Here is a 13,958-nt window from a genome sequence, read left to right on the forward strand (position 1 = left end):
GTGTGTGTGTGTTTGCAAAATGTGTATGAGTATTTGTGGAATGCATGTGTTTGTGTGAGGGGCTCCAAGTGAGTACTGTTAGAGGTGGTGGTGGTGGTGGGGGGGTGAAATAAAGAGAGGGTCTCGAGGTAGAATTGTATGCATGTATTACGCAAGAACCTGAACGCTTTATACGACTAAAGTGCAGAACAACTATCTTGGGAGAATTATCTTCTATGCAATATAAATACTGAAACCAATATATTAAGTTACACGAGAACATGCATGCTTTATAGAACAAAACATACGAGTGCAGAACAATTATTTTGAACAATTATCTTATCCAGCGCTGAAACAAATATAGTAAGTTATAAATAACCATTTTTAAATTTAACGCACGTTTAAGAGAGCGAGGGCACCTGTTAAAAAATTCAGTGAGTATAGTATTGACCCTGCGTGCTTAACCAAATACTGTATAAGAACATTATCACTCATCTAAGTATGCAACGTGAGCGTGAGACAGAGAAACAGTGCGTAAAAAAGAGAGGAAGAACTGGTGCAATCCAGTCTGCGGCTCCCGCCGTTGCCCCCGGATACGGATGGAGTAAAAACGAGCGCTGGGAGCAGCTGCCGGGTTTCCATGGCGACATGGATGCTGGACAAATGAGCCGAAACATGAAGGAACGAGCGATGGAGACAGACACACGCACACGCGCTCAAACATAGGGAGAGTGAGGTAAGATAGGGAGATGAGCTAAGCTGGCGGCATGTGAAGCGCAGACATGGAACCCCAGGACTTGCCACAAGAGACTGCCACCTTCAGGGGGACCTGTGAAACACACAAACATTGTATGTGCAGTATAAATACAGTGATTTGTATATTATGTACAGTATAAACAAGTCATATGTTTATAACGCATAAATGCATCCGGGAAATACCCTGAACACTTTCCAAATAGCTGGTCCTCTTTTCCCGGCACTTACATTAATATGGACTCCCAAATGGTCAATGTGGCTCAAGGACTCCATGGTGCGCTTCACCAGAGCTGCACATATAGACACATTTTTCAGTTTGAAGTTTTATAAAAAAGGAAATGCAATCCCTACGAAATCAGAGTTAGTCACCGGCAAGCTCTTCCACCTGCGAGTCCTCCACTTCAAACAGGAGTTCTTCATTGAACTGAGCGATCAGCCTATGCAGCACAAGGAGACTATTTACCGCAATATTAAGCTTTCTTGCTATACCAAAAGAAAATTTGGGATGTTGTGAACATTTAGATGGCTTAGGTGTTCCCTGCTATACTGCGGTTGATTGTTTGCAGCCCAGCTAGGTTGCAGATTATTTAGTGACATTTCACAGGGATGTGATTTGACCAAAGTGAAATTATCTGAAAATTTAGCCGGGGGTCTGGGGGCCGCTGGCACCCAGCTAGGTCCAGGTGGGGGGACAAGGGGGGCGTAGCCTCCCGGAGCTCATGGGTTTTCCGTGTTTTTAAGTACTTTCAATGCACTCACACGACAAAGAAATAGACAAAACAACAGCATAAATTTTCAATGTATATTGAACTATCCCATATAAAATGGCAGTTTTAGTCAACTCAAAATCAGTCACATTCAAAAACATTGGACTGCCTTTGCTTTTAAAAACTATCACTGAGAATATCATCATATCTAACTAATGTGATTACTAAGTTAACACATAAATAATGTTGAAGAGTTCAAATTTCATGAACAAATAATTGTATCATGACCAAATGAAAAGTAACTCATATTAGAGCATACCACAAATGTCTTTGTTATAGCAGAAGATGTTATCTGTCTGAGTCATCATGTGCATACACAATGAACTACAAAAAAAAAAAAAAAAAATCGGATTTTTTTTTTGGGGGGGGGGGGAGATACAAAAAAAGCGGAATTCCGCGAATTAGCGGAAAAATCACATCCCTGATTTCAAAATGGAGAACAAAAAGTGTATATGAAGTTTGTGGGGTGGGTTATGCTATAAAAAAAAAAGTTAGTTTTTCCAATATGGTCTCACACTCTTAAAATTTGGTGTTGTTTTTAATTAATTTTTAAAGCATTTTTAAACGTGTATGCCCCCGCAATAACCGGGGGTTCACTCTATAGAGTACCTGGCAGAGAGTGTATCAGAGGTGGAGAGCATCTCGAAGATTTGGATCATTGCCATCTTACAGAGGTCGGCCATGGAGCCTGCACGGAAGAACACCATCGACAACAAATGTAATCCTTTTAAAAGCGTTCGTATAAAAATGATTTAGTTTTCTCCATTGGAAGCAGAATGTGGCAACGATTAAAGGAAGCATTTTACTGACCTTTGAGCACAAAGGCAATCGCCTGCTTCTCGGCTTGCATGCGTGGGGTTCTGTCTTCACAAGTGATATGTCGCACAGGGCGCTGGTGGCCCAGGAGGGAACGCACGAAACCTGAACAAAATGTAGATGTAATTATAGGTAAGCCTGTTTTTAATGTGGTTTTTTTTTTCTGTAAAGGCAACATTTTTTTTCCAAAACAACCATTGCATTTGACCTTGTTAATTGTGCAGAAGGTAGCACGGTGTGCTAGTGGTTAGAACGTCACCCTCACAGTTTTGAGGTTTGGGACTGTGGTCTCCTTGTGTGTGGAGTTTGCATGTTCTCCCCGTGCTTAAGTGGATTTTCTCTTTCCACATTCCAAAAACCTGTCCTGTTTGTACCCGCCTCTACCGCTCAAAGTCACCTGGGATAGGTTCCAACTCATCTGCGACACTAATGAGTACCGGCTGTATAGAAAATGGATGGATGGATGAATTGTTAGGGGAATGCACCTGGCGCCTATAATTCTTTGCACAATATCCGTGTACTTTAGCCCCCAAAAATGTGAAGTGGCACACAGATAACACAGTAACCCATGATCACATGCAGCTATGCGTCAATTTGGACACACACACTCCCACACACAGCAGACCAGTACATTCCAATAGTGGGACAATGGGCACGGCTTTACAACTAAATCCCTCCAGTATCCCTTACTGTGAGGAAAGTCAACCAGGGCATGGAACCTGAATGGCCCTCTTCCCATTTATGTACACGCACACACGCGCGCACACTCTCACGGCCAAATATGCAGGAAGTGAGCTCACAACAGATACCAGCAAACACAAAACCCCTCCACTGACCCGTGACAACTTGCATGGGCCTTTTCGCAGAGGTCATGACCTTTGTACTGGGCCCCAGCGGCGCACTTTGAGGCCGCGAATGTTGCTTCCATGTGTGCACTGGCGTGGCCGTGAGTAACGCTGGAATGTGCTTGCTGACACTGTATCATCCCGTATGTTATGTATGGAAGTGCATGTGTGTGGACGAAAAGGGATTTCCAGAATCTCCGAGTCACACACAGGGGAGATAAAACTCCTAGCAAATCCGTACACTCGCTTCTTCTGCTAAGTGCAGACTTACTGTAACAGCATTTTGTGTGTGAGCTGGAATGTTTTGGACAGGTTGCCAGTCAATCTCCGTCTTCATTTCTATTTCCTATCATGCTCACATAATGGGCAAAAAGTGACCATTTAACCAAAGAATTTGGAAGGAAGACAAAATTCGAATCCGGGACGTCTCAAATGTGATGCAGGTGTGTTAACCACCCCAGCAACATGTTGCCCCCTCCTATTCATTATGTAATTAAAAATAATAGATTGTTGACACACTTCTGTTAAGTGCAGCCTTAACAGTATTTTGTGAGTGGAGTGTGTTCAAGTCTCAGGTGTGCTGTGTTGGCAGTTCAAGTCCAATATGCAGTAAACAGTATTGACCTGCGGCAGTTTATCTTCATGCTGCCAATACGTGTGCATCCACTTCCTCGGCCAAGATCATTTCAAAGTGTTGGTTGAAACCTCTGTCCTAAGCAAAATCAACTTTGGGGGAAAAAAAACAAATGTACCTTGTGCACGGCACTGCTGGATAATCGCCACCGTGAAGGACTTCACTTTTGGGAATTTCAGGAAGAATTTTTCTTGGAATCTGCGGGCCTCCACTGATTTCACCCCCAAGGTGGTGGCTAGGCCCTCACGACCTGCGGAGGGGCACTGTATGAGCAATATGTATTTGACAACTATGTGAGGACAATTTTGAGAAAGACAAAATATTCTATTTGGATGCAATGATTAGGGCCCCACCAATCAATTAGAATATTGTTATATATCTATTTCTTTTGAAAATGCTACTCTGGATGCTAACCACTACTGGGTGTTTTGCATTATTTGCTAGCTTTTAGCTAAGAGGACTTTTTTGAAGCATCGCTATATGCACCTGTAATAAGCCATTTCTTTGATGAAGTGGTCAATATTTACTAAACTGCTGCGTATCGTGAGGCGAGTGGAGTGAAGGTCACTGCCACTACATAATGCTTGGATGAATGACAGCTCGTATCTAAAAAAAAAACGTAAGTTGGGTCACTTGTATCTCAAGGCACAACTGACTGTAGTTGACTCTGTGTGTGTGTGTGTGTGTGTGTGTGTGTGTGTGTGTGTGTGTGTGTGTGTGTGTGTGTGTGTGTATAGCACAGATCTGCCCCTCCTCCCTGGCCTGATTAGTGTCCTGCTGAGAATGCTTCATCTTAGTATTCCGTCTCCACGGCAACACATCCCTCCACTAGGAGCTGTCAGTCTATGCTGATCAGGAGCTCCCACCATTTATCTTCTGTTTTCCCTCCTTCACCCCTCCTCTTCACTGGGCCCCATAACCCCTTTCCCCCTACACTCGTCCTCATCTTTTTCGTGCCGCAGTCCTTCATGTTTCCCGGCATCAGCATTTTAACCTCGCTCATCATAGAACCTGTGTCTGGCCAGCTTGATAGCAATTATACACGGCAACATCAACATGGTTGTTGCATGTCACCAAGATGTCAGGATGAACAAGAGTCCATGTGCACTCATGAGAAAAAGCACGTGTGAGGACCATAAATAGGTCACCGGTGACACACGCAAAATAGATTCTATACAGACCCACGAGGGCCCATTATCCGTTTATCTTTATTTACTCCACAACATGAAAGAAACATACTTGTGCAACATGTGCACAAAGAGCTATGATATGGGCTTTTTATATTTTCACTTTGATGGCATGTGTTTGTGCTAAAATGGCAGCATGGTGAGTCGCGGTTGGCCTCACAGCCGAGAGGTCTAGGCTCGAACCTCTGGAGTTTTTCAGCGTGTACCTCCTCTTTTACCCCAAACTTAGCTGTCACAGGCTTCAGCTCACCCATGGCCTTAATTAAGCCAAGCCCTATAGAAAGTAGATGCCATTTGTACTAACCGGTCCCATACAAAATGGAGGACACAATGTGCTTGGCTTCCTCTATGTCTGCTGATGTCACCTCAAGCAGGAGCTTCTGCATCCTGAAACAGACAACTGAAATGAATATCATTGATATCAAACTGGGAATCAAATGTTAATGTAATTGAAATGATATGTGATTACAATGAAGGAATGTAGATCAGGAGCTAGAAGAGGGAAAATCTTCAGGACAGGGAAGGACGTGTAGCAGTCAGGAAAGGACAGAGACAGCAATGAGTTGTGATGTGAGGAAGCCTCCGACAGGGTGTGATGACATGACATGACACCTCTCCAAAGTGACGTTTCTGGAGTGCTGACGAGGTGCTGCCACCGCTCATCAGTGTATCAATGTCAGGATGCATTTCCTCAAGCTTTGTCCCATAAACACATGCTTTTTACCTCCGATTTACTAATATTTGATATGAAGCTTTCATTTATTCAATTTAGCTTTAGGAAGGTTCAACATCACAATGACATTTGTTCTTGCAGTGGCTACATATGAAGGGCATTAAAAGGATGTTTTTGAACGTTAGGTTAGTACTGATTGCCCCTGAATTTGATTAACCTATGGTTCTAAAAAAAAGAACTGTGCAAGCAACATACTGGTACATTGACATGAGTTTGACTACTACAATACACCAGGAGAAAAGGGGTCTTAAAAAGTTCCCAAAGTTTAATGCTAAAGGACCTATAAAGGCTGATAATATGTGGCCTTTGACACCAGGCTCATGCTCTTAGGATCAAAGAGCTCACTGCTATAAAGCATTGGATCGATACTGCCTCCTGCTGGATGAGCAACAGCACAGGAGCCTATCGCAATTGGAAGCTCAATTTGCATAATCCTTCTAAATTTTAAAGAGACAGTCTACGTCAGAGTGGAGCCACGATTAAATTGGCTGTTGCACATCACTTCCGCACTGATTCATCCCACATAGATTAAAAAAAAGAAGAAAAAAAAAGTACCAAGCAAACCCCTTCGAAATGAAGGCAGAAATGCATTTTGTGCTGAGAAATACTACAAATATAAAACCTGTCGTATGTGTTAAACCCACCATTCAGAGGCTAAAAAGGCATAGACATCAGCCTCAGGGTCAGTAACAAGGCGGAGCAGTTCGCGGTCACCGGAGAAGTGAGCCAGGAGTCGTGGCTCCAATTGGCAGAAGCCTGAAAATATCACACATTCATGCACAATATGACTCAAATAATAAATACACACAGTAAATCAACTGCCTGGTGTTAGGGTTAAATATCATCATTGTAAATCCTCCCTGAATGTAAACCAGAATATAGAAGCACTCGTAGTGCGCCTTCGCATAACATTCTGACGCGCATTATAACTTTTGACATGACTCTGAGTTGAACCTTTCCTCGGGACACTGGCAATTGAATAGTGCTTCCTCATAAGTTAGTGAAGGACACGGAGAGGATGGCCAAGTGAGGGCTTCCCTGAAGGAGTTGTTTCCATGGCAACCTGGCCTCTGACTACACAATGTGCAAGAATGCTTGTTTGGGTTGAAAAACTGTGTGCACCCTACAACAGCTTTATGTAATTGTGTAAAATGTCACTCTTGCCGGTGTATCTAACACTGTGTCATTACTTTACCTGCGGCAACAAATGTCCTGTCTTTTTCAGGTATGTATATGGCCCGAGGATTTATACTCTTTACATCTGGCTCGCTTCCTGTGGAGAATTAAGTCAGAAATGAAAAGTGTGAATACTTTATTTTCTGGTATCTATACTTGGGAGTATTTATTTTTCAGGCAATGTTTTGATTTTACACCTTACATTCGAAAACATATCTATACTATCGACAATACATACAGTAGGCTCTTTACTTTTGGAAACCTTCAACAATGTAAAAAAAAAAAAAAAAGAAAAGAAAGAGGCCATGGTTGATTGATTGATGGATCTTGGGGATTGATGGATCATGGGGATGGAATAAACAGGGGCTATAAGATCAAAACATTTATGTATAATCATTTTATAGCTTGTGTTTGTTTAAAAAAAAAAACTACATGGGAAGAGTCCGTCCGTCCGTCTTCTTCCGCTTATCCGGGGTCGGGTCGCGGGGGCAGCAGCTTTAGCAGGGAAGCCCAGACTTCCCTCTCCCCAGCCACTTCAGCCAGCTCATCCGACGGGACCCCAAGGCGTTCCCAGGACAGCCGAGAGACATAGTCTCTCCAGCGTGTCCTGGGTCGTCCCCGGGGCCTCCTGCCGGTAGGACATGCCCGGAACACCTCCCCAGGGAGGCGTCCAGGAGGCATCCGAACCAGATGCCCCAGCCACCTCAACTGGTTCCTCTCAACGTGGAGGAGCAGCGACTCGACGCTGAGTCCCTCTCGGATGACCGAGCTTCTCACCCTATCTCTAAGGGAGAGCCCGGCTACCCTGCGGAGGAAACTCATTTCGGCCGCTTGTATCCGGGATCTTGTTCTTTCGGTCACGACCCACAGCTCGTGACCATAGGTGAGGGTAGGAACGTAGATCGACCGGTAAATCGAGAGCTTTGCCTTTCGGCTCAGCTCCTTCTTCACCACAACGGACCGATACAGCGTCCGCATCACTGCAGACGCTGCACCGATCCGCCTGTCGATCTCCCGCTCTAACCTACCCTCACTCGTGAACAAGACCCCAAGATACTTGAACTCCTCCACTTGGGGCAGGACCTCCTCCCACATGGAAAGAGGATATTGGAAAAAAGTGTATTAAATTATAATCACAATACTGAGGGGGGGAATAATTGTAATTCATCCCTTATGGACACTGCTTGCATCGCCTATGCTGGCCTTGGTGCTGATGATGCTACATCAACACGACAACAAAACAACATCAAGGTTTACTGACAGTGGAGAAAAGTCGGACGTGATGATGCCGGGGTGCTGTTGGAGGAAAGGAGGAATGGGGGGGAAATGAGAAGAAGGATTTGATGACAAGCAGCTTTTGGCGGCGGGCAGAGGTGCTGATGTTAGCGCCTATGAATCACCACGCACACATCTACATACAGAAAAAGAGCTGAGTGTGGCCCTGTGTGTCAAATAACGCGGCCTGGCCATGCCAAAAGATGGGGGAAACGGAATGGATGCTTTATTCCTCCACAAACAGGTCAATAAGTGTTTGCCGCGTGGATATGAAAAAAAAAAAAAAGGTCAACTGTCCCTCATCTTTACTACCAGTCAAACGACCAGATTTTAAGATTGCGTGAGTCCGCTAATAACATTTAATTTTGTTATAATTAATGAAGCTACCAAGTAATAAACCACTTAAGATTGACATTATTCTATTATTTGCAATAAATCAAAGAACCAGAGTCGTATTAAAGAATTGGATGGGCCATATATGGCCCCCGAGACATACATTGCCCACTACAAGTGTGCTCCTTACCTTTGACGTGAGGCATCAACATGACCTTAAGCGTCTCTCTTGGAATGGTTTCGAAGTTCTAGTGTGGGGTAAAAAAAAAACAGAAAGGATGTTAAAAAAAAATCTTTTTTTTTTTAAAGCAGATACAGTCAACTCTGCAATAGTCCTCTGACAGGTATTTAAAGTCATGTCAGTTTTACATTAATTATATCGTGCCAACTCGCCACAAACGTGAACAAACAAGAACCCCACCGTAGGAATAATTAGGGAGAGGAGCGGGCTGTTATGGGTACGAGTGCCCAAAAAGACAATAATGCCATTTTCACTTATGGATGCACTACATTTTAATTTAAACTCTAAATACTGTATACAAACTGTGATTCCAAAACACTTGACATGATTCTTGCCCTTAACAATAAATGGAGTACAATGATTGAAATGTGATATTATACTGTAAATATTAAAGTGAATTTTTTTCAATAAAAGTTGAGAAGCCAATTAAATTTTGTTTGCCAGTGACTTGCAATGTCATATTTCAAATGATGTCAAATTATCTGGGACACCCTGTCTTTGTAATTAAATGTCATTATTGAGACTCCACAAGCAGCAAAGGTAAGTTCATACATGACACTGGATATCTTAATATTCAAGACTTTCCGAAGCATCTTTAAATAGCAGCAACGGTGCTCTAATCATTAGCCCAGCCCGGAGTAATCTGAGAAAAATGCTGCACATACACACAGTTACATGGGCAGCTTTTTTTTTTTCCTGCAACGCAAGCTAAACAGAAAAGTGATCAGTCCCGTTGCACGCACTCTGATGTAAAGAGTCAGCAATTTAATTTCAATCACCAATGATCTCCCTGCATCCACCTTTAGAAACATGGATGTTGTGCTGAAGGAACGGACACACCTACATGTGCTCGCTTTGACCCTTACAATGAGTGTAGTCATGTGTCATCTGAAGAAGGGGGTGAAGGGGGGGAATACTCCGCTTCCGCACCTCATTTATTATTCAGCAGACATAGGGAGGGAGTGACAGAGGCAAGGGTTGGTGAGGAAGGACTGCAGAGGCAGGGTGTGGACACAACAACAATGTAAATGTGCAACTGTGGCAACAATACAAACCAGTAGTCTAAGGGATAAAAGAGACAGACAGGGAAAGTGAATATATGGAAATTTGACTACTACTACAGATGGAGCTGAAGTACTTCTGGAGGGCAGTGTTGGACAATTTAGTCCCTTTACCGATTAAATGTCTAATCATAGAACATATGCACATAAAAAAAAACACAAACACACATTAGTATTTGCTTCACGTTGTGATTACAAACGCTAAAGCTCCCTCTGAACCGCATTGGCAGTAAGATTGGTGCTGACCTAGCACTAAAAAAATTGAGTTGGGTGGGAGGGAGGGAGGTAGTGGGCATTATGACTCAGGGCAGTAACAGTTACACTTTGACTTCCAGGAGATCTAAAAACAGATCAAGCAGGGGAGGGCGGAGCTTAGGAAATATTTCCTCAGCAGAAAAAAAACCCTTAAAAACACTTTAACCCGTGGGCAGTATTTTATTTTGAAATGGCTTGGTCAGAACCAACAAATAGCCAAAAAATGGTCACAATAACACCTAGGGGTTAAACGTGAATTCAGAGATTTGATTCAAAAGATAATTGCTGAAAACAGGCCCAAAGACTGAGGACTATGCATGGCAAAAGTACAACAATATCTAAAATGTCCAGCAGAAAATATGCCAATAAGATAAATACAATGAACCCCCATTTATTGCGTTCTATTGGCCATGCAGAAAGTCATTTTAACACACAAATTGAGTTAGCAGAAAGATGCATACATTTTGTTAACAACACATTGAAAATTCACTGTAACCATGAATATACAGTAAATCTTATCAACATATATTAGGATATAATGCACGCAGGATAACATTCCGTCAGCAATGCATGTCATTTACGTCCTGCTGACACAAACCAAGCAGCATTTACTGTTTCATGATGAAGTAGGATAATTGATGTTTAACCGTTAAAACACTTTGCTGATTATTATAATTTTGAGAAGGCCTAACATCAGCTGATATAATCAGCCTGGCTGATTAATTTGTCGCGCACTAGTAAAAACCTATGAATGATGATTTTTGCAATGCAGTGGAGATTTCAACGACAGACAAGTAGATAAACCCTAACTGCTGGAATTCAGCACAAAGGATAGTTACACTTCTGCACTTACTGGCTGTGATGAGACGATTTTGCCCGTCACCACACTTGTCTGCGACCAGTTCGGGGAGGTGTAACCCTGCAGAGTTGTCAAGAGTGATCAGGGAGGGATTCCGTTTGTTTACACTCGAGATGCGGCACATCAAACCCAGCTCACCTTAGTCATCAGGTACATGTAAGTAGAGTCGACAAAGTTCAGCCTGGTTTGATTAACCTGACGGAAACAATGCAGACGTTAGTGAATTGGAGAGGAATCCAAGTCAAGTTCATCCTCAGACTATTAAGATTAGAATAGTGACACCCAACCATGACATACTTTTCTGTACTCTAAAATAATGTCTGGTAGAGGATGCAGATGCCGGTACATCTGCAACTGCAACAAAGACAGAGGATTAGTCTTTCAATAAATATTTCACTCTTGTTAACAAATGCAGAGTTGTGCTGTACTGTTTTATTTGATGCAGTATCCTCCCGTATGGCGATTTTCCAGGGAAGCGTCTTCCTGATCAAGCGTTCATGTAGGCGCAGTTTCTCAAAGAGAATCTTTTCAATTGAGAAGGAACATAAAAACAACAATAGAGCCTGACCAACTGATATGGATTTTTTTTTTATATATAGGCTTTTTAGGATATGGCAGAATGAAGTTCACACGATTAATCAGCTGATTAATTTAAGAAAAAATTAATAATGAATAAAATTACTTTTTTGGGGTCACATAACACATACAACAATGAAGATAGAAAATATGAATTACAAGAAGACATTGCACTTTTTTATTTTTTAAGAATGCTTTGTCCTTAAATATTTCTTTAGCTTTACAATATAGAAAATTTGACAAAAATTGCCTGATTTCCGATATTCTTTTTTTTGGGGGGGGGGGGGTATTTATATTTGTATTATGTTTGAATGTGTTAATGCATTTTAAAAGAAAACTTAAAATCATAAGAACATCTTAAGACAATTAAATCAGCAAGCAGATTAATCGGCCAGACCTTAAACAACTGTCAAAATGATTTGCGCTAAGAGTTGTCAAACCCACACCGACACATCGAGTTAAAGTTACTGACTTCTCGGATCTGGATAGTGCTGGTGAGTAGGAAATTTTCTCCAGCAGCTAGATGGGCGTCATGCTCCAACTGGTTCATCTTAGTCTGTCAGACACAACATAAATTAAAAAGTAAACGATAAAATGAGTGGCAACCATGCAGCAGAAATGTGTGATTCTGACTGAAGTAGAACACACACAAACCAGAATGCTTGACTTTTTTGTGCATCCTCTTATGATATATACATGTTCATCCAATTTGGTGTTGATTAGTGAAACTGATCTGGGCGCCGGAGGGCACTTTTTTTTTTCATGAAATCTGGTACCCGAGTGGCTGCTTCACACCAAACTGGCAACTAACTGCCTGTTGTTTTTCATGCATGGGTGTTTGAGATTTTTTTGCGCATCCTATTAAGATGCACATGTACAGGGGACAACACTAAATGAGATTTGGTATACAGCGTCGGGGGAACCCTAAAACACAAACACGGGGCCTTCGCACCCAGTGGAGACTTTTTAGACTTGAGGCCAAAATCTAAAATTGTTTTTCACCCCACAGCAAGTTCCAGACTGCTCATTAATATTAAATACAAGGCCTTCAGCAATGGATTCAACACACAAACACGAACACACAGAAAGAAGCAGTCTTAGTAGGATCAGAGATGACCTTGACAGCCCTGCTGGAAACAACACCCGGATGCTCGTGTAAACAAACCTGACTCAGCTATTTGGCCAAGGCAGACAGTGATGCTCCTTCTTGATCCCCCCCCCACACACACACACAAAATCTGAATTTTCTATTTATTTATAGACCTGTTCCCTCTAAAGTGACATCGGTGTCATGAATGAATGTGAACGATCACGGCCGTCTATATGTGTCACGTAACCGTGGTAAAGTAGCATGACGTAACACTAGTTGCTTTTGTCTGCTTACCTTCAGCAGGTCTGACATATTGTCCAAGGCATCTTTGTCCATCTGGATGCACTGGCTCTCCATGGCTGAAAAAAATATAAGCGCATTAAACACAAGCATGGCACATTCACAACTGTGGAATAATTTGAGAGCCCAGCAATGAACCCTATAGGACAAGTGATTCCCAACCGTGAAAGACAAAATTAAAAATATTGTCAAATTTTACTTAATCGGTCCAAATAATTGACATTTATTTATTGAAAATGATGTCGAGTAATCCCCAGAGATGTTTACAATGTGTTTAAGATGTAGATGTGTTACTGTGGATCTACTCCAACGACATGTGGAAGAAATAAATGTTCTTCCACTAGACGACAAACGGTATCATTAACCTGCGTATCCAGTTGTTGAACGATAAGCGCCAATTTTTGGAATGGACACGAGGTAATCACCTGCTAGAATTGGAATCATTTTTAGCTCAAAGTCTGCGTACAGCTTCCAAAGGCCCTGGCACTGAAAAAAAAAACATGAACATACTATTTGAGTATATGTGAGATATGTGAGTGAAAGTCAAAGAGAATATTTTTTACCCATATTTTATCACAAAGCTTCTTGTTCAGGTAGTAGAGGGAATAGAGTTCTGAGAAGACCTGGGATTGAAGCATGAAGTTCTTCTGTGGGTCACAATGACAATATGCACTTAAAGATACTTACATTGGCAGGGCTTTCAGGAGACAGGCTTTTGCATTTGTATTTCTGAAGTAGTTTCTGGAAGCAGGTGCAAGGATCTTCAGGGTCCAATAGCCACCCTGCCACCTGAGGGTCCTGGATAAGGCAGCCTGACACTAGAGGTGACAGAAACGCTAAGGTGCAGGTTACTTCACAAGCACAACAAATTGTGGTGAGATTTGATTGCGACATGAAATAATTTGTGCTAAATGATCTAGATCAGTGCTTCTCAAATTGGGGCACTCTGGCCCTCGAGCGTCCGCAAGCTGTGGCTTGGGGGTGCGCAAAACAATTGAAAATGTATTTCAACAATGACTGTTAGCCTAACTGTATGCCTTTTTTTTCTTTAAAAAAAAGGCTTTATTTTTATTTA

The 13,958-nt window shown here is 42.2% G+C and overlaps 1 protein-coding gene across 4 annotated transcripts in view; it reads right to left on the reverse strand.

The window, feature by feature from the left end:
- Positions 1-129: 129 nt before the first annotated feature.
- Positions 130-13,958, reverse strand: part of poln (polymerase (DNA directed) nu) — a 28,410-nt gene continuing 14,581 nt past the window's right edge. For all 4 annotated transcript variants that reach the window (XM_077543872.1, XM_077543870.1, XM_077543869.1 and 1 more), the window contains exons 11-29: positions 13,571-13,701; positions 13,447-13,506; positions 13,309-13,369; positions 12,878-12,942; positions 11,966-12,049; positions 11,346-11,441; positions 11,215-11,271; positions 11,056-11,112; positions 10,912-10,977; positions 8,692-8,749; positions 6,913-6,990; positions 6,362-6,473; positions 5,289-5,371; positions 3,916-4,047; positions 2,313-2,423; positions 2,112-2,190; positions 1,105-1,172; positions 964-1,025; positions 130-808 (exon numbers count right to left, since the gene is read on the reverse strand). In XM_077543872.1, the coding sequence (XP_077399998.1) occupies positions 734-808; positions 964-1,025; positions 1,105-1,172; positions 2,112-2,190; positions 2,313-2,423; positions 3,916-4,047; positions 5,289-5,371; positions 6,362-6,473; positions 6,913-6,990; positions 8,692-8,749; positions 10,912-10,977; positions 11,056-11,112; positions 11,215-11,271; positions 11,346-11,441; positions 11,966-12,049; positions 12,878-12,942; positions 13,309-13,369; positions 13,447-13,506; positions 13,571-13,701 (1,535 nt within the window). In that variant the 3' untranslated portion in view covers positions 130-733. The remainder of the gene's footprint in view (positions 809-963; positions 1,026-1,104; positions 1,173-2,111; positions 2,191-2,312; positions 2,424-3,915; positions 4,048-5,288; positions 5,372-6,361; positions 6,474-6,912; positions 6,991-8,691; positions 8,750-10,911; positions 10,978-11,055; positions 11,113-11,214; positions 11,272-11,345; positions 11,442-11,965; positions 12,050-12,877; positions 12,943-13,308; positions 13,370-13,446; positions 13,507-13,570; positions 13,702-13,958) is intronic.

Source organism: Vanacampus margaritifer, chromosome 15 (assembly GCF_051991255.1).
Source record: "Vanacampus margaritifer isolate UIUO_Vmar chromosome 15, RoL_Vmar_1.0, whole genome shotgun sequence".
In the NCBI taxonomy this organism is placed as follows: domain Eukaryota; kingdom Metazoa; phylum Chordata; class Actinopteri; order Syngnathiformes; family Syngnathidae; genus Vanacampus; species Vanacampus margaritifer.